This window comes from Pseudorca crassidens, chromosome 7 (assembly GCF_039906515.1).
Source record: "Pseudorca crassidens isolate mPseCra1 chromosome 7, mPseCra1.hap1, whole genome shotgun sequence".
Taxonomy (NCBI): Eukaryota; Metazoa; Chordata; class Mammalia; order Artiodactyla; family Delphinidae; genus Pseudorca; species Pseudorca crassidens.
In genome coordinates, this window is record NC_090302.1 from 17,245,783 (window position 1) to 17,271,945 (window position 26,163).

The 26,163-nt window shown below is 45.7% G+C and overlaps 1 protein-coding gene across 4 annotated transcripts in view; it reads left to right on the plus strand.

Moving 5' to 3' along the window:
- Positions 1-26,163, plus strand: part of ASTN2 (astrotactin 2) — a 911,537-nt gene that overhangs the window by 216,943 nt on the left and 668,431 nt on the right. For all 4 annotated transcript variants that reach the window (XM_067743527.1, XM_067743524.1, XM_067743522.1 and 1 more), the window contains exon 3: positions 7,968-8,352. In XM_067743527.1, coding sequence (XP_067599628.1) covers positions 7,968-8,352 — 385 coding nt within the window. The remainder of the gene's footprint in view (positions 1-7,967; positions 8,353-26,163) is intronic.

Genomic DNA, 26,163 nt, shown 5'->3' on the forward strand with positions numbered 1-26,163 from the left:
ACGGGGAGATCCCAGAGGAGTTCACCAAGGAGATGGCAGTGAAGGTAGCCATGAAGTCTGCCTGATACTTCAGCTTACAGATGTGGGGGTGAGGAATAACAAGGAGGGCAGCATTCCAGGCAGAGGAAATCTCAGGACATTAAATAGGAACAGTGAGTTCCCATGTGGTTGAATACTTAGCGTGGTGCCCTATCGCAGGCGCACAGTAGGGTTGGTGGCATGGATGGGGGAAGCATACATTTTGAGAAGATTATCTCAGAGGCATACATTTTGAGATGTAAGTTAAGCAATTGATGAACATGAACTGTCAAACTGCAGAACTTTCCAGCTTACTCAGTGGGGAGGGGCTTTGTTTCCTGCTGTGCATTATTTATGATAGAAGATGGGTTGAGAACAGTGAAGGAGACGGAATAAAGCCTGGGAGATGGTTCAGAGTGTATTCAAATTATCATGGTGAAAGGTAATTGTGACTGGGACATAGGATGGAGAGAAAGAAAGGTTGGGGAAAGAAACTATTTTGTAGGTCAAAGTGTCAGGATTCATGATTTCTCAGCAACTTTGGGGAGTGTGGGCTACATAGTCTGCCTCCAAAACCATTTCAGGATGTTCTGTGATCTTGGTCAAGTCACTTCCACTCTCTGTGCCTGTTTCCTTACCTGTAGCACCAAGGGTTTGGACTATTTTCTAATAATCCCTCCAGCTTACACATAGTCTGAGGCCTGAAAGAAGATGTCCCAGAGAACTTGGAGACCCAGCGCCTTTCCCTGCTAGCTGTCACTCAGCAAACGGCCAGGAGAACACCCAGTGGATCATCAGGGCTCAGCTGTCCTGGGGCTGGCTGTCGGGACCAGACACAAGTGACGAGAAGGGAAGGACATTACTTGGGAGAATATGCATGTTCACAGCTCTGAGGATTAAAGGCCCATGTTCTTATCACTGCCTAACAGAGTATTATAAATCCATTCTTAGAATCCCAAATCCTTTTGTGGCTTGGCCGTCGTGAGGGAATATTAAAAAGGCCAAAGACAGAAATAATCAGTTTCCGAATGACACGTTGTCACATAAAAGCGTTTCTCGCATTACCCCTTTCTTTCCTTTCTCTGGCTCCTTCTCCTGTGCCTGGATATTTTAACCGGAAAAACAGATTAAAATGGAGCCAGGCTGAATGGAGTTCTAACCCTGACTTTTCAGAAGGCTCTCTCGGTGTGGTGGTTTGGGAGGTGCTTTCTGTTTTCCAGCTCTGTGTGTTTTTCAGCGTTCGATATTGTGTGTGTAAGCGAGCCAGCTGGAGGCACGAGCATTGCGATAAAGGCAGAGCAGCGAAGAGGGGCCCTGCAGGGTCTGATCAGGTGCCCTCGGGGTGCTGGGCTCAGATTTACATTCCTCCGGCAAAGTCCGGGCAAGGTTTTAGGTTTCTGGATGTTTACTACGTGCCTTCCTGGGCCAAGCACCATGTTTTAGGCTGGATAAATGAAAGCTCAGAAACTAGAGTGGGAAAATGGTCAACCAGATGATCAGGTGGTAGCAGTGTAGCCGGATAACTGACAACATGGGGTTCATGAGGGAAGAGAGCACAGCCTCCTCCCAACATGCAGAGGCAAAGGTGCCCCCTGAGATGGCTGGGTGACTTGAGATGAGCAGATGAAGAGGAGGATATTAGGTTCCTAAGGCTGTCATAGCAAATTATCACAAACTGGGGGACTTAAAACAACAGGAGTTTATTCTCTCACAGTTCAGGAGGCCAGAAGCCCCAGACCAAGATGTCAGCAGGGTTTGCTCGTTTGGAGGCTCTGAGGGAGAATCTGTCGCATGCCTCCCAGGAGCTTTTGATGGTTGCCGGCAATCCTTGGTTTTCCTTAGCTTGTACATGCATCAATCTAGTCTCTGTCTTCACATGATTTGTGTGTGTGTGTGTGTGTGTGTGTGCGCGCGCGCGTGTGTGTGTCCTCTATTTCTTTTTTTTAAGTTTTTGTTTGTTTTGTTTTTAGTATATTTTCTTGGCCGCGCTGTGGGACATGTGGAATCTTAGTTCCCCGACCAAGGATAGAACCCGCTCCCCTTGCGTTGGAAGCGCAGAGTCTTAACCACTGGACTGCCAGGGAAGTCCCCTCTATTCTTCTTTTAAGGACACCAGTCCTTGGATTTGGGGCCCACCCAATCCAGTATGACCTCATCTTAATCAATTACAACTGCAGAGACCCTATTTCCAAATAAGATCACCTTCTGAGGTTCTGGTTGGACATGATTTTGGGGGTGGGTATTATCTGAACCACTACGGGGAGGGAATGAGCGAGTGCTCTGGGCTGAGGAAGAAGCCACTGGGGAAGTGCTCAGAGCATCACACTTTGGGAAGATGCTAATCACACAGTGCGACTCCAGGACAGGGTATGAGGTAGGACTTGCAAGGAAGGGAGGCATGAGAAGGAAGCAGAGACCTAGGCATGAAGGGGCTTAGGTGCCAGGCTAGGGATCTGGACATAATTCTGAGGGTGGGGGAAGGGTATGAAAGGATTTGATTTGGGATGGAGGAATAGAGAGGCTGAAGGACTGAGGCTGGTGGTGGTGACATTCGTGGAGCCAGACTTTTATCTAGATCTTTCATTGTCTTGTTTAATCCTTAGCTTAACCCTTCACATTGGGACCAATCAGCACATTTTATAGGTGAGTCTGTTGTAGCACAAGGAGGTAGAATGTCGCAGCCAACTTGTCATGGCCAACAGCAAGCAGGGACAGGGGCTCCCATGCTGGCCTGTGTGCCCCCAGGATACCTGCTTACCCCATCACATCACTCTGCCCTTGACATCGCCCACGCTCACCCTTGCCTGGCTCCACTGAGGGATCTGAGACCAGTAATAGAAGGAGTGAGCTTCTGTTATTAGAGAGGCTTCTAGTAGGGAAGGTTCCAGGACAGATGGGAACACATATTCCATCTCCTGTCTCTTTCCCACTTCCTGCCTGACAGCTCAGTGAAATCCTCAGACCCGTAAGAAGGTAAAACTAGTCACCCGAGGCTTGCAGTCTCACAGAAACCCACCCCTAACCAACAGACTGAGATTTTTATTTCTGCAACTCCTGGCCACATCTCCAACCTTGTTTGTCTCGGGCTGCCTAGAGAAAACACAGTCCACACCAGATTGGGCTTCGGGTTGTCCCTGAGGCCAGCAGGACCTCAGCTTGCCACCCCTTGAGCCTTGGCCTCTTCTTAACTTGCTTTCTAAACATTCACAGCCTTCTCCTTACATCCTCTTTTCCCTCCTGGGCTCCCTGCTTGCCCTGCAGCATTTTCTCCACTGCTGGGGTCTGTGTTTGCCCCTGGCGGGTAGCCTCAGTGGCTGGACACTCTGCCCTGCTCACCTTTCCAGAGACAGTTCCTGCTTTTCTGTTTGCTTGCCCTGGTGAAGGAAGACTGCAGAGAAGAGGGGGCTCAGCTCTGCAGGAGTGGAGCGGCACAGCAGCCTGGACCGATCCAGGTAGACGCAGATCATAGTTTCTTCTTGATTTCGAGTTACTCATCTGCTTTCTTTGGGTGAAATGTTCCACTAGGACAGAGGTGGCTATGTGGTCCTCTTGAGCTCCTTTGCTCGTGCACAGCACCCTTCAGTTTGCGAGGACCATCACAACGATGTTTAGATTTCATTTGCACAACGACCTTGCGGATACCATGAATGAGAATCACGCGCATCACGGGTTTACCATGTGCCACGCACTGAGCACAGCACTCCGTGTCCAGGAACTCACATCTAACCTCCCTCTATAAGGACGCTTTTTACACGGTTTTGTGAATGAAAAAATTGATTCAGAGAGGTTCAGCCCTTTGTCCGTGATTGCCCCATTTTTATGTGACAGCATGAGATTTTAAAGACGTCTTTCTGACCCCCAGCCTTTGCCCCTATGTGCTATACTATTCCAAGTATTACCAAGTTGATTTTACAGATGAGTGAACTGAGGGTCTCTAGGGCATCTGGGAAATTTGAGATCACATAGCGAGTAAACTTGAATTCAGAACCTTTTCCTGCATGCTCTGAGCCTACCTCTGAAGGTAGGGCTGGTCAATGGTGCTTGAAACATCACCCGAGCTGCTACTATGTCTTGGGTTAGGCCCCCTGAGCCCTTTAGGAGCCCAACCTGGGGAGGTCTGTTTCCATTGGTCAGTGGCACTGTGAGACCTTGATGACTGGAATTCTCTTTTGGCCCAGTTTTCACAGTGAAACCCTGATCTGTAATGGAAGCTGTGTGGTCATTGGCTTAGCTGAGCTGGTGGGAGCAGAGGTCAGAGCAGGCTGGGGAGTGAGGGAAGGGAGCCTGGGCCCCAATAGGAGGGCTGGAGCCACTGGCCTGGGGTCCTATCAAATGAATCAGCAGATCATTGAGCTAAAGGGACTCCCAAGCTCAGCTTCCATCAAAGTGGGGTGAGGGAGGTGGGTGGTCTTCCTCTGCCGCCTCCTTCTGGAAGCTCCCTAGGCTGGGAAATCTGTGCCTGAAGTTGCCGAGGTAATTTGAGGAGGCAGAGGTGAGGCTGGGCAGGGGCTGATTACACCTCGGGTGTGCCTGTCCCTTCCCACCACGAGCAAAATTGTGAAGCCATGATGCAGTGAGTCTGAATCTCAGCAGCACTGCCTGGGTGAACAGCCTCCTGCCTCTGGGCCTCTTTCCTCACGTAACATAGGATAACCATGCCTTATGTGCACAGGTGTAAAGGTAGATGACAGAGCGTGTGTAAGTGTTTGGTCCAGACTGAGAAGGATTTAGGGACCCAAGACAGGTTTTGCAGAATGAGCATTCAGGGGCAGAAGGTCATTCATTCTTTCATTCATTTATTCATTCAACATTAAATATCCACTTGCTGAATGCCGTTGGCAATAGCAACAGCTAACAGTCTGTGAGCAGTTACATGTGTCCCACACGGCACTAAATATTCTGCAGGCATCTCACTTAGCCTCACAATGATCCATTGAGGAGTCCTTGAATACTGCCCTTATTTAACCAATGAAGAAACCAAGGCTCTGAAAAGTAGTGACCTAGTCAAGGTCACACAGCCTCTTAAGCAGTAGAACCTGGACTAAAACTGTGTCAGTCTGAGGTCAGCTCTTAGCCTCTATGCCAGATATAGCTAGAGGGCTCTGGAAGCAAAGGACAGGGCTTCCTGCCTTCCAGGAGCTCCCTGGGGGTGCTTTATGAGCTGATCCAGGACTGCATGGGAATCCAGGGAGGCTTGTCAGGATACAGTGGGGGGAGAGAGGAGTGGTGGTGGTTACCTGTGGGCAGATTGGTTAAGCCTCATCTTTCCCAGGTCAGTTTTGGTCCTGGGTCTGACCACCGGGTCAAACACCCATAATCAGGGTGGGCAGAAGGGGCCGGGGATGAAGGACTCTGGAACCAGGCAAGGTCTGCCCCTCACAGCGAATGAAACACCCGAAGGGGAGAAGATAGAGGGCTGAGTCAGGGATAGCAATTTCCCGAAGGGTATCCATGGACCAAAATTAAAAGCTTCTCTGAAGAGTTTGCCTCGAGATGTGCCCCCTGAATCCTGGATTTGAAAACAATGTTTTCCTTTTCCGTCTCGGGATTCCCTTTTACTTTGTACACTCTCACCATTTTTCCCACTTTTCCTTTCCCTTCCTTTGCTCTGTAGAATCACTACGCTGTCAAATAGCCACTGGCTATGCAGTGAAGAACTGGGTTCAAATCCCTGCCTTACTACCTCCTGGCCTTTTATTCCCAGTTGGACCTAGGATCAAAACCTCTGTGACTTTAAGCAAGTTACTTAACCTCTCTGAACCACCTTTCCCTCATTTCATTTATGGAACAGAAACTATTACAGAGGATTGCCTTAAAGATTAAATAAAATAACAATAAGTAAAAGTAGTAAGGAGAGGGCCTGCTACTGTTATATTGAGTGACAGTGTTCTTCCTGCCTCCTTTTTCTCTTCACTTATCTTTCTTATTATCTCTTCTGTCCACACTCCCCCCTCTGTCTCTTTCCTTTCTTACCTCTGGTGTAAAAAACTGACAAGTAATACCACGTCACACATGATCTCTAGACGTGGAGCAATCTCTGTTGTATGTTCTGTGGAGGGAAAAAAGGGTTTGTTCTTGTTTGTCTACGGCTCCAGAGGTACTAAGCTATGCACACACACACACATTATTTTTTTGAATTTTATTTATTTTTTTATGCAGCAGGTTCTTATTAGTTATCCATTTTATACATATTAATGTATATATGTCAAGCCCAATCACACACACACATTTTACACACACTTGACAGATCGCACACACACACACACACACACACACACACATACATAAATACGCATACTTTTTGTTTTTTTTTTAGTGTATTTATTTTTGAGTTCTGACATCCAGAGAAACCTGGGGATCCCACAGTAACTCACCGCCAGAGTCAAGACGGGGCTGTCAGCCATACCTGCAACCCTGGTCACCTCTTAGCCCACTTACCACCCACTACCCATCCCCCGTGGAGGTGATGAATTCTAGCTTAGTGAGTTGAAGGACTTGCAAAAGAAAATCATTATTTTTTAATGTAGTCAGCAGGACAGCGGAATCATTTTAGTAAATAATGTTCTTCTTGGCCTAAACAGGTATCCTTTCCAGCAGTCACACCCCCACCCAAGATAATCTATTCAGGGTTAGTTAACATCTGTCGTCTTTGCTAGATGTTATACAAGTAGTTTTCAGAAATTGTCCTTTGCCTTCAATGCGATTATAATTAAGGAAGAACAATCAGCCACATGGGTGTGGTTGAAAGAATACAGGCTTTAGAGCTAAAACACCAAACCAGACACACACACACACACAGTGAGGCACAGAGCCTGCTCTGCTATGCACCGTCCGAGTTCTAGAGCCTCTTGATTCATTTGCCTCCTTCCCCCTAAACCACAAGCGTGATCCTCCCCAAGTGTAGGGATCACACATCAGGGACTCAACAAAGTGGCCCCGACTCTCCCAGGCAGAAAGCACAATGTATAATGAAGTGAAGCAAGATAACTGAAGGGGCTACACCTGTTCACTGGAGATGCTTCTGGCACAGAGTGAAAGCAGGGAGGCGAGGAGAATACAAACCTTCCACCTCCAGCCCTTGACCAGTTCTGTGGGGAGCAGCACGGACGTGCTTTGGAAATACCCCTGCCCTTGAGGAGTTCACAGAGCAGGATAGTTCATGAGTCTCATGAATCATGCAAGAGCCATTCGTAAACACTTTAGCCCGTTTCAATTTAATGTGTGGTGTGCAGACTCAACCAAATATTTACTGGCTGGATGTGTTAAAGAAAAATAAACTTCAGTATGCCTTACATTTCTGATTAAGGGAGCCCTAGAACAGTGCATTTGTTCATTCATTCATTCAACAAATATTTATGAAGTGCCTGGTTTGTCCCAGGCCCCCTGCTGGGAATCAGTGTTTATGATAATAAAAATATACATTATGCAGAAATTGTTTGACTTGACAACACTATTGTATATTCCCAGCAGGATGGAACAAAGGCTGCTATCTCTTGAGCCCTCAGTGGACTCATTCTAGACATGAGGAAGCAAGGCTGACAGGGTGTGAGCAAATGTCCTGGGGTCACTCAGCTGGTGGAAGGCAGATTCAGGACTCAGACACTCTGTGTGTGAAGCCACAGCCCTGACTCATCCCATTAGCAGTCTGCATCACTCTGGCGTGACCGTTATCCATCTCATTTGCTCCTCGTGGCGACCTTCTGAAGAAGGAAGGGCAGGGGTTCTTACCCTTATACAAGTGAAAAACAAGGTTCAGAGAGGTGAAGCAGTTTGTCCAAGGTCACACAGCTTTTTGGTGAGAAAGCCAGGTTTGGAAACGGTGTCGCTCTGAGGCTCTGAGAGTCAAACCCAGGGATCTGGGCTGAGTGTGGTGTACGGAAGACCTCCTCTGGCACTCCGGCCCAAAGAACAGTGGCCCATTTGCTTGTCCTTCTTCCCTCCCGCTCCAGGGTGGCCTCATCGCACTGCTGCTGCTGCTGCTGGTGTTCACTGTGGCACTGTATGCCCAGCGGCGCTGGCAGAAGCGTCGCCGCATCCCCCAGAAGAGCGCCAGCACGGAAGCCACTCACGAGATCCACTACATCCCCTCTGTGCTGCTGGGTCCCCAGGCCCGGGAAAGCTTCCGCTCCTCCCGGCTGCAGGCCCACAATTCCGTCATCGGCGTGCCCATCCGGGAGACCCCCATCCTGGATGACTATGACTACGAGGAGGAGGAGGACCCACCCCGGCGGGCCAACCACGACTCCCGTGAGGATGAGTTTGGCAGTCAGGTGACCCACACCCTGGACAGCCTGGGCCGACCAGGGGAAGAGAAAGGGGACTTTGAGAAGAAAGGTGAGTCTTCCTTGTTGCATCCCACCTTCCAGGGGGCGTTTTGGGGAGCTGGGAAGAGGCGCGGGAGCTGGGCGGTTGGGGACACAGGAACTGTCTTCTGGGCTAAGCCATTTTTGATTTATGGCCAACTTCCATTGGGTTTTCAGAGTTTATTTTCTCAGATTCTTCAGTGTTGATGGGAGGAAAAAAAGAGAGTGTCAGTGTGCTTGGAATTGGAGTTTTGAGGAGCATCAGAAGTTATGTAGTCCAACATCTCTCCAGTGTCTCTTGATTACCTCCCTTGATGGCCTTCTCACTACTCAGGAAAGCTCTCATATCATTTCCAGACACTACTATTGGAAGGTTTTTCCTTAAACTGAGTTGCAGTCTGTTTCCCTGGCCCTCTATGTCAGAAAGTGAATCTGAATTTTTCTTCTCCAAGGCAGCTCTTGGGAAATGTAACAAAAGGAAAAGAAAAAAATAAAAGGCACCCTGTAACTTTTAGAAATCAACCTCAATAAACAATCCCAGTTTCTTCAGCTACTCTGATGTGACATATTTTGAGACATTTCACCCTTTTGATCACTGTCCTCTAGATGAAGATTGTAATTTGTCATGTCCTGGAGTGTAACACCAGAACTGACAGACGCTCCACTTCCTCAAGGTGGGAATGCACCTGTGCTGAGAAAAAAGCAATTTTCACCTCCCTCTTGCTAGCTGTTATGCTTCTGTTGATGCAGTTTGAAGATCACATTTGTGTTTTTTTTTTTTTTTTTGCAGTTAATACTGGCCCATAGTTGGCTTTTTGATGACTAAAACCTCTCACTCTTTTTCATGTATGCTGTTGCAAAGACCCATTCCCTTTGTTCTGTTGGAGGACAATTGATTATTTGGACATACGTGCAGGATGTGTTTGTATTTGTCTTTATTAAGTGTTATGGCTCCAGCTGGTTTATAGAAGGGATTTGGGTATTTTTTCCTTTAGATAAATACTATAAAAGTACTGTTCTGCTTTTTTCCCATATTGTCTTTGTGATGCTGGTGGTGGGTTAAAGGTTTGGCCTTGAGGCCCCAGTGTTAGAACTACTCTTCTTTGTGAGCCATGAGGAACCATCATCACTGCTTGGCCCAGTCCTGGAGCTGTGAACTCGACATTCTTTTCTTCCGCATCTAAGATCTTTCCTCTCAGATCCATGTTTCCGTGATACTCAGTGGGCAAATAGGAACACTGGGGGCTTCTTAAAAAGGAGGCATTTCTGTTAAATTTAGAAACCCAGGGAGGGAAAAGAGTGGTAAACAAGCGAGAGTACAGGTTTTGGAGTTGTCTGGACCTGGGTTCAAATCTCATCTCCTTTGTTTGCTGGGTGACCTTGGAAAAATGGGAATTCAATCCTCCAAGTCTCAGCTTCCTCACTGAAGGATTTTTGAAAGGATTAAATATAAAAATAAAATGTGTGTAAAGTACCTAAGGCAGGGCCTAATATCTGGTATGTGTTGAATCCCTGAGAGCTGTATTTGTAGACCTCAGGCCCTTGGTCTTTCCTGGGCCTCTAAGACGCTCCCTAATCCAGCTCCCTATGCTTCGCCAGTCTCGCTCTAAGTGCCAGCCACCACGCTCTGCTCAGTGCTCTGGAATGTCTGCGTCATTTCCCTTCTCTGCCACCATCTCTTCTGTCTTTGAACTGTTGGTTTACTGACAGTTTCCTCAATCTTTGCTTTCTCAAGCATTATTTATCTTTCTTCATGTGACTTCTCATCTTGGCACAAGAACAGTCTGCATTTATTTCATATCTCCACATCTTGTAGTACCTGCCTAGCACAGTGCCTCACGTGTCAAGAATGTCCAGTGAGTGTTGGGCAAGAAAGATGACCGTAGAGAGTGAGGTGGTTTGGGAGCAATGCTGTCAGGCCAGAGCATCGTGCCTCTCTTGTCTAATGTAGAAAGTCGCTTGGGTAAGACACAAAGCATCTTCCCGTTTGCTTAGATTTGGACTTCTGCAGCCTAATTTACTGAGCCTCACTGTGTTTATGTGGAAAATGGGTGAATTAGCAGCCAGTCTGCCCCCCTTATAGCTTACCTGTGGGGATCAAATGATAATGATCATTTGATCATTATCTTCAGCGCACGGCAAGCGCTGAAGAAGTTTTCCCAGAAAACTTCTAGGAAAGTTGTGGGATTTGTTTTCCACACCGGAATCTTCCCCAGCCTAGCTAAGAGGAATGCTTCATGTCTCCTTCAGTTCCTGGAGCAGGTTGTGATTACTTTGAGCTCATTACTTATCACTGTTCAATAATAATCCATTTCTCTTTCTGTTTTCGACACTACCTAGACTTGGAGATTTTTATTTATTTATTTATTTTTATTGAGATATAATTAACATATAACGTTGTGTTAGTTTCAGGTATACAGTGTAATGATTCAGTATTTGTGTATATTGAGAAATGATCCCCACAATGTCTAGTTAACATCCGTGGCCTTACATCATGACGATTTTTTTCTTATGATGAGAACTTTATGCTCTTGGCAACTTCCAGATATACAATAGGGTATTATTAACTCTAGTCACCATGATGTACATTCCTTCCCCATGATTTACTCATAAGACCTGGAGATTTTTGAGAGCAAGGGCAGTGTTCCTTATTTTTGTTTCACTAGCTTCTGGCGCAGTGGGTAACACTTAATAGATGCTCTGAAAATACTGGTTGACTGGATGATTAACACAACCCCTCAATCATTTGGTCGATCGGATAAATCCAGGCATTGGTTAGACTCCAGAATTCTCAGTTCCAGACCTCAAATTATCTCATTGACCTCAGATCTGGGGACCAAAGTGTTGGCAGAGGCCATCAGTAGTGATGACCAGAACCCAGAAAAGAGTAGTCACTGGTTGGGGGTGAAAACCCAGGAAGAATCACTGATGACAGATGAGTAACCACCAAGGAGCAGAGCCAAGAAGCCGCCAACAGAGGCAAATTCTTTCCCCTCAGCCCCCATCCCCACACCCGCTGCCTCCACCAAGCTCCGTATGGAGAACGGAAAGCATCTTCAAAATGGGGAAGCAGGTCACTGCCCATAATCCTGTCTGACTTCTTTTCCTTCCTTTCTTCCTTCTCTCCCCACTCCCTCCGCCCTCCCCTCCCTCTCCCTCCTTCCCCCCACAACCTGGAAGGTGATACAGTATGGAGATAAACACTCTGCCCTCAGGAGGCGGAACAGTAGAGAAATTAAGTTTACCACCCAGCTTACTAGCTCTGTGACCTTGGATAAGTCACCTACTCCTCTCCCGTCAAAGGGGCATGATACTAGTATTCTACCTCCAGGGTGATTGGGAAACGTAAACGAGGTAACACAGGTAGAGGCTCTGGTACAGTAAACATTCAGTACACATTTCTGTCATTGTTATTCATACCATCAGTCCTCAGAGTTGGCCCACTGTGCCAGAGGCCATGATAGACTCTGGAATAGAGGTGAGGAAAGGAGAACCTTTGCCCTTAAAGAGCATGGCGGTAAACCTCCTTGGAAACCGAAGCTGAAGCTTGAATAGTCCTGGGTCTCTCTGTGCCACACAGCAAGGGGGTGGCAGAGTCGAGGTAAGAGCTCCAGCCTTCCTGGCCAGAGAGCACCCTTACTGTATAGATAGCTGTCGTGCTCAGAATGGCCTACATGGCATCATGATGACGGCCCATTTCATTGGGGTTGGGGCCTGCCAGGTCTTGTGTTCCTTAAAGAGAACCCTCAGGCTTGCCATTCTAGCTGCTGGACATTCCAGTTATTCACACGCACAAAGCGTAGACCTGACTCTTGAATGACAGAGACAGCACAGGGGGACAGAATGGTGCTGGATCCAGAGGATACAGAGGACTAACTCCTGAGAGAGGGGCAGGGGCTCTGGCCTCCTCTCCCCACGGGGTCCTCTAGAGTCTGCACACTCTCAGGCTTACCACTGCGTCGTGGCTTAAAGATGCCCCTGTCCCTTGCGTTTTCTTTCAAGCAGAACTCTATCTAAACAATAACAAAAGCAGGCTCTTGTTTTCTGAAATCTCAACTTTAGATGAGAAGCATACAAGAGAGATCTAAAGAGGATGAGTATGAATGCATGAGAAACAAGACCCAGTCCTTGCAAGGCAGCCTGGTGGAGTGGGGGTGAACAGATGGGCTTGGCACCCCGCTCCTGAGTGCGCTGGCTGCGTGGCCCTGGCGAACCTCTTAGCCACCGGCAAATCCATGCCTTTGTCTCACCTGTTTTCACCTGGCCACGTTATTTTTTTTCACATTCCTCTGAGCTGGTTTTAAAACAAAGTACGATTTGGAATAAAACCAAGCACTTCATTTAATTCTGTATCCCAGCAGCCCTTAGATCTGATAAGGGTAAGAAAGGAGGAAACCTGGGCGAGAAGAAAGTAGAAGACACACTTTTCCTGAGTCCAGACAGGATACTGGACACCCTCACCGTGGGGAGGTGGTGGCTGGGGACTGTGCTTGCAGCGTTGTGGCCCCTGAGCTCCTGTTCCCCCTTTCCTGGACAGAAGAGGGATGATTCTGCCGGCAGATTGTGCAAGTTATAACAGCAGCAGCTCAGACCACACGTGCTTTCTGTTGCCTCAGGTGGCTCTTGGAGAGAACCATGAGACTCTTTCTTTTATGGGGGAACCTGGGGACAGCTATGCATTTTGTCCAGAGTGGGCAGGTATCAGAGGCTAGGCGATCCCTATAAAAGTAATCCCAAAGGCCTTTGAAATTACATTGCCAAGGGCTAGTCCCACCTGCCCCTCTCACACTTAGAATTTGCCCGTAGGTTCAAACTGCTTCATCATACTTGAGCACCGTCAGCCTGCTTTGCAGCTTGGACCTGAAAATGATAGAGGGACCATCTGGAGGCAGAGGGAGAAAGTTTCATTACCAAGAGACAACAGCTTGGGTTCCCAGACCCCAAGAGCACTGTACTGATCGGGCTGACTTGCAGCTGATACACACTCATGTGGACATACATACCCTTTGTTCAACACTGCAGTTCTTCTGTGCCAGTCAGTAAGAAGCTTGCTGCCCTGCGTGACCCTCCCCATGCCCTCCTGCTGCCTAGCCATCCCACCCCCTCCCAGGGACCCTCCTGAAGCCCCCACTGTCCAGAACAGGGTGGCTTTAGACTGCTTCCCCAGGATTATGGCTGGCATCCCGTCTTGGCGGTTAGTGCCTGTGCCTTAGACATTCTCAGGTATTGCGAGTGTCACCCTTGATATCACCTTAGCCAGTTGCTAGGAATTTAATCATGTCAGTATGTGACCGCTCAGCACTGCGTTGGGTCCGTGACAGAAACTTGATGCATTTTAATTCCAGTTCTCCTTATCCGTCCTCAAATTTATGTTTCCCTTTCCTGAATATTATGCATGGAAGCTCAAGGAAATTAAAATAACAAATTTATCACTTTATCAAGGGATAGGGTAGGGGATGGCTGAATGGATATTGGGTTTTCATAATTTTGGTTTATTATCGTGAAAGAAATGCATACTATTTGTAATGGAAGGGTGTGAGAGAGGGTGGGACAGAAGGAGAGAGAGGGGGAAGGGAGCGAGAAAGAGAAAAAGAGAAAGAAAGAAAAGGAAGAAAGAAGACAGGGAGGGAGCAAGGAAGGAATAGGTCTGAGTTGTATAAAGCAAGAACTAAAAGCTCTGCCACTGTCTCTCCATCCCATCCCATTAATGGGACCCAAAGGCTAATCGTTGATAATAGTTTGATTTATATTCTTCTAGAAAATTTTTCCTATATATATATATGGAATGTATGTGTTATATATGTATGGTATAGATATAAATATATGCATTTTCACCCAGATATACACTAATAGGGCCATCTCAGCCACATTCATCATTCTGCAGCAACTTCACAGTTTACCAAACAATGTGTGAAAAGCATCTTTCCACGTCAGCCCTGCACACCTATCTTCTTCTTTTTGAAAGCTCTGTAGGATCCCATCATGGGAACACACCAAACACTCCAACATTTGCTTTTCTGCCCCGTTTTGTGGATCATTATCTCAATTTGCTGCACTTACAATGAGTCAGTAAACATCCATGCGCACACGCACACACACACACACGTATATATTTTTGCACAGTTTGACTGTTTCTGTAAAACAGATGCCTAAAAGCAGAATCTCTGCCTTAAAGGGTGCACATTACACACTTGTAATTACAAATTACACATTTACAATTTGGGAAGTACTGCCATATTTATTCACTTTAAAATTTGTTTTGTACTCTCTTGGGAGCCAGTATATCCTCTCACACACAGATCTGCCCAGACCACCCACTACCCCATCACATTGACTATTCATATATTAGCATGGACCCTTCTGGTCTTTATCTATATAGTAGCCATCATTTTAACTGTGCAATTTTCTCTTTTGATTTTTTTTTTTTTCCTGATTAACTTTGGTCCAAATTCTTTTTTTTTTTTTTTTTTTTTGGTCAGAAGTCAGTCCTCATGGTTACCCTGAGCAATGATTCTTTGGTGAAATGATGCCACATAAAGGCTTTTCTCTGCTGTCCCACTTCAGTTCAGGACTTAGGGTGGAAAAAGGAAAGAGAAATGGCATCAAATACCAGCAGCGGCCCACAGTGATAGATGTGGAGGGGTCACTGTCTCTCTGACATGGACCAGTAGGCTAATCCTTACTGTTGCTCAAGATGGCAGGCCAGAAAGTTTCAGGGTGAATGGGACCTTTGTTGAGAGAATGGGGAGGGCAGGACTTTATTGAATCCCTATAGGAGCCCAGCTGCTGTCCTATACATTATCTCAGTGAGCCATTTGTAATTAACCCTGAGGGGAAGGCCGATGGAAGAATTGGCTAGGAAAGCAGTACTGCTGCTACTGGTGATAAAGATGACAGCTAACTTCCACTTAGTGATAATCAGTGTCTGGGAACATTCCAGAAATTATGTCATTTACACCTCACATCAACCCTATGAGTTACCTACTAATATTGCCCCACCTTACAAAGCAGGAGACTGAAGCTAAGAAGGGTTGAATAATATGTCCAAAGTGACACAGGAGAAAGTGGCTGAGCCAGGTTAAAACTCTGGCATGAGAGCTACCATGCTAAGGGGCCGAGCTGGAATGTGAACACATGACACCACACTGAATTACATGATCCTTGGGAAGGCGCTGAGCTCCTGCATTCCCAGGGATAGAGCTGAAGCATAGTGCCCATGAGCTTGCGTCCCTCACAAATATGGCAAGAAAAATAGGTAACTAACATATGTTCTCCAAGGCAGGATGCTGCTACAGAGTAATTCTGAGCTTCCAAATCGGCAGAAGGGACTTTGCAACAGGAAGACCCCAGTTTTTTTAGAGTGTTTTGAGTGGTCCCCAGGGGTGCAGGGAACTCATGTTTGGTGTCAATAAAGCACTCTAGGGTGACAGAGAACTGAGGAGCTGTTTATTAACTCACCCTTCTGACGTCCCCTGTGAATGCCATGTAAATGTCCCCCTAGTGCAGCGTTTTCTAAAATTTCAGAGCTCTTTCATAGTCAACACCTTATTCAGTGCCTCATCTTGGTGTTCAGACTTCTTTACACAGAGACTCTAGCCTGTTTCCACCTCCCTCATCTTCACCTCTACTCATCCATCCCCTCTTCAAGCCACATCAGTCTTCCTGATGTCTCCAAAACACCTCATTCTCACATACCTTCCTGCTTGCGTGCCTACCCTCCCCTTCCATTCTCTACACAGCTTTCACTCTGTTGTGACCACAGTTCCATGCTTAAAGTTTTGCAGAGTTCTCACTGCTCTTGATCCTCATCCACTATGCTCCAGCCACAGTGACCACCTTTCTGTTCTTCAAACTTGCTAGGCTTCTTCCACCACAGGCTATTTGCATTTGCCATGATTACCATTGTCTGCAAAAATCCCTCTCTTTCCTTCCCCGATCTGTCATGGCTGATTCCTCCTCATCATTCTGGTCTCAGCTTAAATCCTACTTCATCCGACAAAGCTCTTTTCCCTATGAGTTCTCCCCTTTCGTCTTCTGTAACAGCACTTTTTTATTATTTTGATTAATCTATTAAATATTTTACTTCTTCCTAGACTCAGGGTTCCATGAGATCATGTCCCAGGTCTATTTGCATTGTTCTGTGACTGTCAGAGTGACTGGTACATAAAAGATGTTACAATATGTGTTGGGTCAATAGATGGAGGAATGGATATGTGAATGAATGGATAGGGAGATATCTTAGTGTCTTTCCACAAGCTGGTAACCTCTGCATAGACTCTTTATCCTTTTTGTGAACTGTATGAACTGTGTTTAGTATTTTCAAATCAATGATTTGCTGAATCTTCCCATCCATCTCACAAGGCAGAAATTATCCTTATCAAAATTTAGAGATCATCCCAAAGTTATACAGTTAAAAGTAATGGAATCATAATTTGAACCCAGCTTTGTCTAATTCCCAAACCCAAGCATGTTCTGAAGGTTGCACAGCATAATCCTGTCCATTTATTTGATCAGGAGAGGTAAGACATGGGTTTAGATGAGTTGTGTTTCTCAAGTGTTGAATACCAACCACAATGAGAGATATATTTTGCTATGGCCACACACACATTCTTTTTTAAATTACAGTTGATTTACAATGTTTCAAGTATAGAGCAAAGTGATTCAGTTATATATACCTATATATGTCTATTCTTTTTTACATTCTTTTCCATTATAGGTTATTACAAGTTATTGAATGTAATTCCCTGTGCTATATAGTAGGTGCTTGTTGTTTGTCTATTTTATATATAGTAGTGTGTATCTGTTAATCCCAGATTCCTAGTTTATCCCCCCCCCATCCTTCCCCTTTGGTAACCATAAGTTTGTTTTCTGTGTCTTTGAGTTTTGTAAGTAGGTTCATTTCTATCATTTTTTTTAGATTCCACATATAAGTGATATTATTTGATATTTGTCTTTCTCTCACTTCACTTAATATGATAATCTCTAAGTCCATCCATGTTGCTGCAAGTGGGCATTATTTCATTCTTTTTTATGGCTGAGTAATATTCCATTGTATATATGTGTGTATTCCACATCTTCTTTATCCATTCATCTGTCGATGGACACAGGTTGCTTCCATGTCTTGTAAATATTGCTGCTATTGTAGATAGTACTTCTATGAACATTGGGATGCACGTATCTTTTCAAATTAGAGTTTTCATCTTTTCCAGATATATGCCCAGGAGTGGGATTCCTGGATCATATGGTAACTCTACCTTTAGTTTTTTAAGGAACCTCCATACTGTTCTCCAAAGCGGCTGTACCAATTTACATTCCCACCAACAGTGCAAGAGGGTTCCCTTTTCTCCACACCCACTCCAGCATTTATTATTCGTAGACTTTTTGATGATGGCCATTCTAACCAGTTGAGGTGATTCCTTATTGTAGTTTTGATTTGCATTTCTCTAATAGTTAGTGACATTGAGCATCTTTTCATGTGCCTGTTGGCCATCTGTAGATGGCCTTCTTGGAGACATGTTCTTGTGAATGTGTGTCTTCTTTGGAGACATGTGTTCTTGTGACTGTGTGTCTGTGTGTCTCTAAAAGAAGTTTGGCAAAAGCATCCTTCCCCTGTTACCTGTGGCGTGCTCTGATATTTTCTATTATTTTTTGTCATCTCTTTGATGCTGGTGTGAACCACTGAATTGATTTCACAGTTTATGAGGAGGTCATAACCTAAAGTTCAAAGACCTTTCAGCCTCGGAGAGGCTGCATTGTGCTGGGATATCCACAGGGGGACAGATCCCTGGTCACTGGGTCTGTGATAGCTTCCTGGAGGTGTTCCTTACCTGGAGAGCTGAAGGATGAAGATAATTAGACTCAAGGTAAGGGGTTGGTAGAGGAACTAGGAATGGTGCTTGAGACAGGCAAGGCCCGCATGATGGCTTTATGTCTTACACCACTGTCCCTGTGGCCAACCCACTGGGGTTTTTCACCCAACCCTCTGGCCCACTGGTCCCATCGTCTCCATACTTTCTCTTGAAACTGCTCAACCTGCCCTCCCAAAGGATCCTTTGTATCACCTTTATCTTGTTTCCTTGTATACTTTCTCTTCTGCCCTCACCCCCCACCCCCAAAGTTCTCCACTTCTGCTCGCTGCTTAGAAAACTGCACCCATCCATTAAGGTGCAGCTCAACAGCTCCCTCTTCCCAGTTGTCCTGGAGCCCAGAAGGAGCTTCTCAAAGAGCTTGCGGAAACTCCTTCCTAACTGCAACTCCCATTTTGACAGTGCCTTCAGGGTGCTGCCTGGGCTACCCAGGGACAAGAGGAAAGCAGAATGGGCAGCATCGTTTTCAACTGGTTTACACACTGGGATTCCACTTAAGATTATTTTTGAAAGATGGGCAATCCAGCATAAAAAGAAGAAAGGTTTGGATATGACTTTCTTCCTCCAAACTCCCCTGATGTCCTTATACCAAACTGCCTTTCCCCTCTCGTTGTTCAAAACACCTTTTGAAGTCTGCGTTGGAAACTGTTCCAGGGGCTGTTTGGTGGTCCTTCTGTCTCCTGTGCACCTCCATCAGCCATCTGAAGAAAGCTGACAGTTTAGTCCCTGCATCTTCTCTTTGGGTACACCTCCCCCTCACTGCTCAGTCATTCATTTATTTAACAGATCTTTACTGGGCACCTACTGTGTGCAAGGCACTGTGTTTAATGCAGAAGATACAAAGCAAAAATGGAAAATAGTTTTCTCCTAGAAGCTCACAGTTTAGAGGGGTATAAAACAGTAATAGCTGCTTTCTTTTATATAGTCCTTTAACATTTATAGAATGGTTTCATAAACATTATATGATAAACCCTGTGTGTTACCGAATCCTTTTGAGAGACAAAGGACCTTACTCGGGCTCAGAGAAGTTAAATCACATCCCACAGAACTTAAACCTGCATCTCTTAAGTTCCGGTTCACTACTGTCTTCATTTATCCCTGCAGCATCCTGAATATCAAATTGTTTAACTTGTTACATCCACATTGCCTTCCCACTCTTAATTTTGAAGATCATAAACTCCTAGTGTTCGGAAGTATTCACACAGGATGGGGTAGCCATTTGTCAAGGATGGGGTAGCACGGTTGGAGATTTACATGCAATTTAAGTCATCCCTCTAATTCTCAGATTGTAAAAGGGGGCTGAGATGTGTTTGAAAATATAGGTTCCTTAAAACTAGTTAGCCTGGAAAGTGTCCAGAATTGAGTCTTTTTTATTTTCTTTCTCTTTGAACTGCAACTGATCACTTGTAGAATGGTAGAAAGTTCATTTTTGCTCCAGTTAATCATACCACATAGTGGAGTTAACAGGGCTACGGAAGACCAGACCCTGGCTCTACGACAGAGCTTTTGGACTTGATTTCTAAGCCCCTCCCCTCCTGGACCTTGGTCCTGGTGCCTAAAAGCCTAGGCTGGCAAAGCGGGAGCCAGCAGTGTCTCCAAAAGACAGGAGCTCAGCATCCCCAGACAGCCATCCTCTGAGCTGTCTCCACACTCTCTAAAATAAGATAGAGATAGAGATTTGTTATGGAATCACAAACAGGAATGTCACCAAAGCTGTCACCAGAGTCCCTTAAAATGTCACTTCCCGGCATTAATTGCACAATAGCAAAACAAACGGGTGTGCTCTGAACATTTGCTCTCCCCCTCCTGCCTCGTGATCCTCTCCCTACCTCCCTGTCTCCCCTCTCTCCCGACTCCCTCAGACCCCGCCCCCCTCCTCTTGGTCTCCGGGGACCCTCGGGGCATTCTAATTTGATTAGACTGTGCCCCGGGAGGCAGCCCCACCGCACACTGACAGATGAGGGTGAAGGAGGTTTGATAAATGTCAGGGGCTGAAGAGACTGTTCCCTGATTGATCAGAGCTGGAGCAATTTCCCAGTAGTCAAGGGACTCTCTGCCTCCCATCCTGGCCTCCCTTGAAATGGCTGGAAATCACCCAGTGGGGGCCTGACTGTCACACAGGGAGTCCAGGCAGCTCAGCTGCAAGTCCCCACGGGGACTCAGCCTGCCTCTGGCTTCCGTACCCTCGTCCACCTTGGGGATGCAATAAAATGCCATCCTTGTCCACAATTATGATTCATCCTTATTTTTCCTAATACTTCCTGGTTATAAAAGTTATATATGCTTAATTTAGAAAACTTAAAAAAATAAAGTATAGATTATCACTTTTCAGAATACCTCAGTAAATTGCCACAGTAACTTCTTACCATTTTTTCCTTTTTTCATCTTCTTTTACGTATTGAAAGCAAAAACCTATATTATTTTACATGTTATACTTTTATTAAATATCATATTTCAATATGTTTATCTTTCCATTGTAAAACTATCTCACAGTTGATTTATTGATGAACATTTCAGTTGCTTTTTTTTTTCCCCTTGCTATTTTGTTTTCATCAGCAACAAACATTTTTGTACTTAAATTTGTTTTTCACCATTCTGGTTTATTTCCTCAGGGTATATTTCCAGGAGTAGAATTACTGGGTAAAATGGTCTGAATGTTTTAAAGTTCTTGATATATGTTTAGCTCAACAGCCCTGGTGTCAGGAAGTCTCAGTAAACATTTCTGAAATAGGCAAACATTTGTTCATCCACATTTTCATTCATTAATTCAACAAGCTTTAATGAAGTACCTACTATATGTCAGGCACTAATTAGGGTGAGGATAAAGCAGTGAATAAAATATATACAAATCTATTTCTATTGAGCTTTTTATTGCATGTGGAAAGACCATAAACAGATGAACAAGAAAAAATATATAGAATATATAAATACAAAATATAAATATGTTATAAATGTATATTTTGTAAGAATAAATAATATGTAAGTATATAAAATATATATTACATACATAATATCAAATCATGACAGTTACGGTGGGGAAGAAACAAAAGTAGGAATGGAATTAGGACCCTCAGGAAAGGTCTCACTGATGAGGCACTATTTGAAAACTAATCTGTAGTAGATGAAGAAGTAAGCACTTTGGATATTTGAGGAAAGAGCTTTTCAGGCAGTGGGAGTAGCAAGTGTAAAGACCCTGTGCTAGGAGCACAGCATGCTGGGAGCATTCAGGAATAGGAAGGAGCAGTATGAAGAAGACAGTGGTAGAATACATTGGGTCACAGAGACGTTGAAAAGCAGGGCAGAATCTAACCTTATCTGTTCACACTAATTTTGATATCTTGGACCAGTCGCTTCATTTTGCTAACCCAGTGGTTCTCAACCAGGGGTGATTTTTATCACCTCCCCCCCCTTAATGGGGACATTTGACAATGTCTGGAGACATTTTGGTTTGTCATGACTGGGAAAGGGTGGAGAATGCTACCGGCATCTAGTCCTGGACCCCAGGGATGCTGGTAAACACCCTACCATGCGCAGGAAAGCTCCTCACGGTAAAGAATTGTGCAGCTCAAAACGTCAGGAGTGTCAAGATTGAGAAACCCTGCTCCAAGCTGTAGTTGTCACATTGGTAAAATGGAGAAGCCAATTTCACAAGAATGTTGGAGAAACAAGCAATTGTAGAGGTGACTCCATTTTGTAAACTAACACACTAGACACACATAGTGCGGTAGTAATGTTGTTGCATTGTTATTTTTTTTTATCATCTTCTGTAAGGTTTTGTTTTGAGGGAGCTACCTCAGGGCCTTTGCATCACGGAACAGTTCTTCCCCCAGGTATCTGCATGGTTTATTCCGCAGGTACCTCCAGGCAAATCTTTCCTTATATCTCACCTTGTCACTGAGGCCATCTCTGGCCACCCCATATGAAACAGCACAATATACATGATCACACGTACACATGCCATACTCTCTATTCTCCTGTACTTCCTCTTCATAGCCTTTGTCACCCTTTGATCCATCATAAATGTTTGTGTGTTTGTTCTCTGCCTCCCCCAGGTATTTTGTCTGTTTTGTTCAGTGCTGTTCACTTGTTTAGAACAGTGCCTGGCACAGAGCAGACAACAAATAAATAACTTCTTGAATGAATGGATAAATTGAATGAGTAAATGAGTCAGTGCATGGCTGACAGTGAGCGTTTTCTTCAGCTTGCTTAGGATTCAAAGAATGGACTGTGTGGTTTAGCTAATGCAGGTTTATTTTTAGTTGCAATAGGAGTAATATTAGCTAGCCTGTATGGACCAAGCTCTGTGATCAGCACTCAATAAATATTTATACATTTAATCCTCAAAAAATTTGGTGTGGTCAGTACCTCTAATTGCCCCCTTTTTCAGATGAGCCAGCTGGGACTGGGAGAGCTCAGGTAATTTGCCCCAGATCACGTGCCAGAATTTGTACCTAGATCTGCGTGACCTTGAAATGCTCATTTCTCACCAGTACTCTGCTGCCTTTGCTACTGGAGAACACAGGGTCCAGGGATAATGTAAAACAGCCTCGGGCTTCATGGAGAAGGAGCCATTGTTAGGATATAATAAAAATTGGCACATTGTTTCTGCCATTGTTTAGCTCTGCTAAATTCATGAATGGGTGTCTCTCTCTGCGACCCATTTGCCTCCATCTGGTAATGACCTCTCTTTATCTCCTAGGCTGTGCATGCCCACTGCTTGCTTTTACTGCCTCACAGCTTCTGCGCCTGGCTCCTCTGTGTTCCTTGTGAGATACGCGCTCTTTGTCTCTATCTTCTTGTGTTTCCTATTCAAATAGCCCATGAAAGAATCTGTCACATTCGATATTGAAAGTCCTAATGGGCAAATTCTCACACCAGGCCACACCACCACCCACCCGTGAATCTGGGGCTGTCTGCCTCTGCTCAGATGTAGAGCTCTGGTCCCATGAGCTTTGCCAAGATGGTGGAGTCTTGGAGTCCCCAGCAGGGCACCCTCTGGGTGATGAAGCACCTGCATCTACTTTTCACTAAAGCAGGCATCTGGGAGTATGATGCCTCAGACCATCATATCCTGTCCAGAACAATGGGGAGTACATCTGCTTAGAGCTGGGCTGGTGTGTTTGCTTCAAAAGAGCCTGGTTTGTGAGTAACTCAGCTTAGTGAAGAGGTAAATCAGAGAGTGACAGATTATTTTACAAAAGCATTCACCACAGGATCCCTTTCAGTACATAGCACCCCACCAGTGCATGGAAAAGAAGGTAGGATTTAACCAACTTTTTTTTTTTTTTTTTAATAAATTTATTTATTTATTTATTTTTGGCTGTGTTGGGTCTTCGTTGCTGCACGTGGGCTTTCTCTAGTTGCAGTGAGAGGGGGCGACTCTTTCTTGCGGTGCACGGGCTTCTCATTGTGGTGGCTTCTCTTCTTCTGTTATAGAGCATGGGCTCTAGGCACGCAGGCTTCAGTAGTTCTGGCACGCGGGCTCAGTAGTTGTGGCTTGTGGGCTCTAGAGCACAGGCTCAGTAGTTGGGGTGCACGGGCTTATTTGCTCTGCGGCTTGTGGGATCTTCCCGGACCAGGGATCGAACCCGTGTCCCCTGCATTGGCAGGCGGATTCTTAACCACTGCGCCACCAGGGAAGTCCCTTAACCTACTTTTAGCCTACCAAAATGTTAAAATGTTTAAACCAAAGCAAAACCATAACGGCATGGCTTTCCAAGAAATAGCAGCAGGGTGATGGGTTTGGAATGGGGCAGATGTGGGTGTGAATCATTTCCCCACATAACACCTCGATCTTGGACAAGTTAACTAACCACTTTAAGTCTCAGATTCCTCCTCTGTGAAACTGATTTAATAATTGTGTCAGATTCCTAGGGTTGTTTCAAGAATGAAATTCAGTAATATGTGAATAGCTCTGTGCAGAGGCCATCTGCCATAAATATTCATGGTCTTGGAAAAATCTTATTTCCTTCCTGAAACTCAGTCTTGCCATCTGTATAATGAGCAGCTTGGACCTTTGCTGTTCAATTTCTACCCCTTTTGATACTGACCAGGGTTCTTGGCCTTCCCCGATCAATAGGAATTGATAAGAGGCAAGACAAGAAATTCAGGCAAGGCTTTATTGGGCCCCTGCTGTAGTAGGGGGGAGCAAAAACAAGTGACACGTTCCCTTGCTCACTTCCCGAGAGGGGGCAAGGTGGTTCCTTATATGGGTTGAGGGTAGGGGCGGGTCCAGGGGTCAGGCCAGAGCGGGGGCTTAGGTGATCTGCCCACCCCCTTGGTGGGGGTGTGTGCAGGGGCCATGCGCAGTACCCTACTTTTGCTCCTGACGCCCTGTTTTTGCTCCCAGCTCTTCAGAAGTGGCAGTTGGTTTCCAGCCTTTCTGTATCTTGTTGTCCATAATTTGCCCCGACTGTGCATGCACGCAGTTATTTTTAGTCCCTTATAGTTTCTTTGTATTCTGTTGCCGGAGAAGACTCTTGTCCAGGTTCAAGCCCTGCGGCAAACGGTCCCAGGTCCCAGCCTGTCTCACTTTCACCAGAATTCTGGGGCCGTGGATGCATGGGACCAGTGGAAACTGAGCTAGAACTCAGTGCCACATGGCTCGTTGGCACGACTGATGGTGTGTGAGTAGGTTGGAGAGGGTATTAGAAAAACCAGGAGGTCTCTAAGAGGAAGACTTTCTCTCATGCAAACCCTTATCTCCTCATACTTCCTTGGACAGAAATGATGCAGAAAGAAAAGGGGCACCAGTCACTTGCATTCTAGCTGGGCTAATAGCTGGCAGAGGCCAGTCTCAAGCTCTTTTTATAGCCTCCTGGCTGCAGGACTCTTCCCTAAGTGTCCCAAGGAAGTCGGCAAAGAGAGATATCACTTCCTCATCATTTCCCTTGTGAATGAAGCCTTCCGAGACCAGATGCATCCACTTCATTATAATTATGTTAAGTGCCGCCTGATTGGCGCAGTTCATACCCCTCTGGAAAGCAGCCTCACCAGTGGACAAAAAGGCAGCCTGCTTGGGCTCAGCACAGCTCCCTCTCATTCAGCTGTGTCCTTGGCAATGACTGCTTGTGGTACCCAAGGATCTCCTCTGGAGAAGAGGAAACAGTGGGGAGCGGAGGGGAGGGCACTGGCTTTAGCAGGGCGTGTGGCCTGAGCTGAGTCTTCCCTGCTGGGCCTCTCAGCCTGATGATCAGATAAGACCTCTACACCCTCATCCAGCTCTTAACCTGTCAGTATCTCAGGAGGCAGGTGACCTTGATATCCTTACAGGGGATGCTCCTGGGTACTATAGGTTAATTTGGTCCTGGGGGTTCTGAATGTGTGGGACCCTGTGTCCTCACCTTGTAAGAAAATGAGGTTTGCCTCACCCTTCAGAAGGGCCAGAGCAGGGTAGAAACTATTCTGATATCAAGGGCTACATCTTGTAACCTCAGTTTTCTATGCATGGGTTTGTGGAAGGGGGATGTGAGTTTCCAGAATTAAGAGAGTGTGGCTGGTAAGCCAGCAAAGACTCCACGGGAGTATTTAAGGCTGAGAAAAATCCAAGAGGGAAGGTGTAGGGATGGAGCTGAGATCTCTCTGAAGTCTGGTGGGTAGGCATGTGGCTCTGGAGCTAGGCTGCCCCAGTTGACTCCTGATACTTTCTGAGAGTTACTAGGTGTGCATAACATTGACATAGGAGTAAATGTCCCCGTCTCTCACTGTCCTCATCTTTAAAATCGGGGAAGTCAGAGTTGCATCCATGAGGTGTCAGACTAAATGACTTAAAACATGTCACAGGGCTTAGAAGAGTGCTTTCTACAAAGAAAAGCCTCCATTCATGTTACTTATTATCATGTTGAGAATCTTCTGCAAGTCGATTAGGCATTTTGTAAAGCTGCTTCATTTAGTTCTCACAGCTACTCAGCAATTCATTTGTTCATTCATTTACCAAAGACTCATTAGGATAGAGCAGCAAAAGTGACCGGCATGAC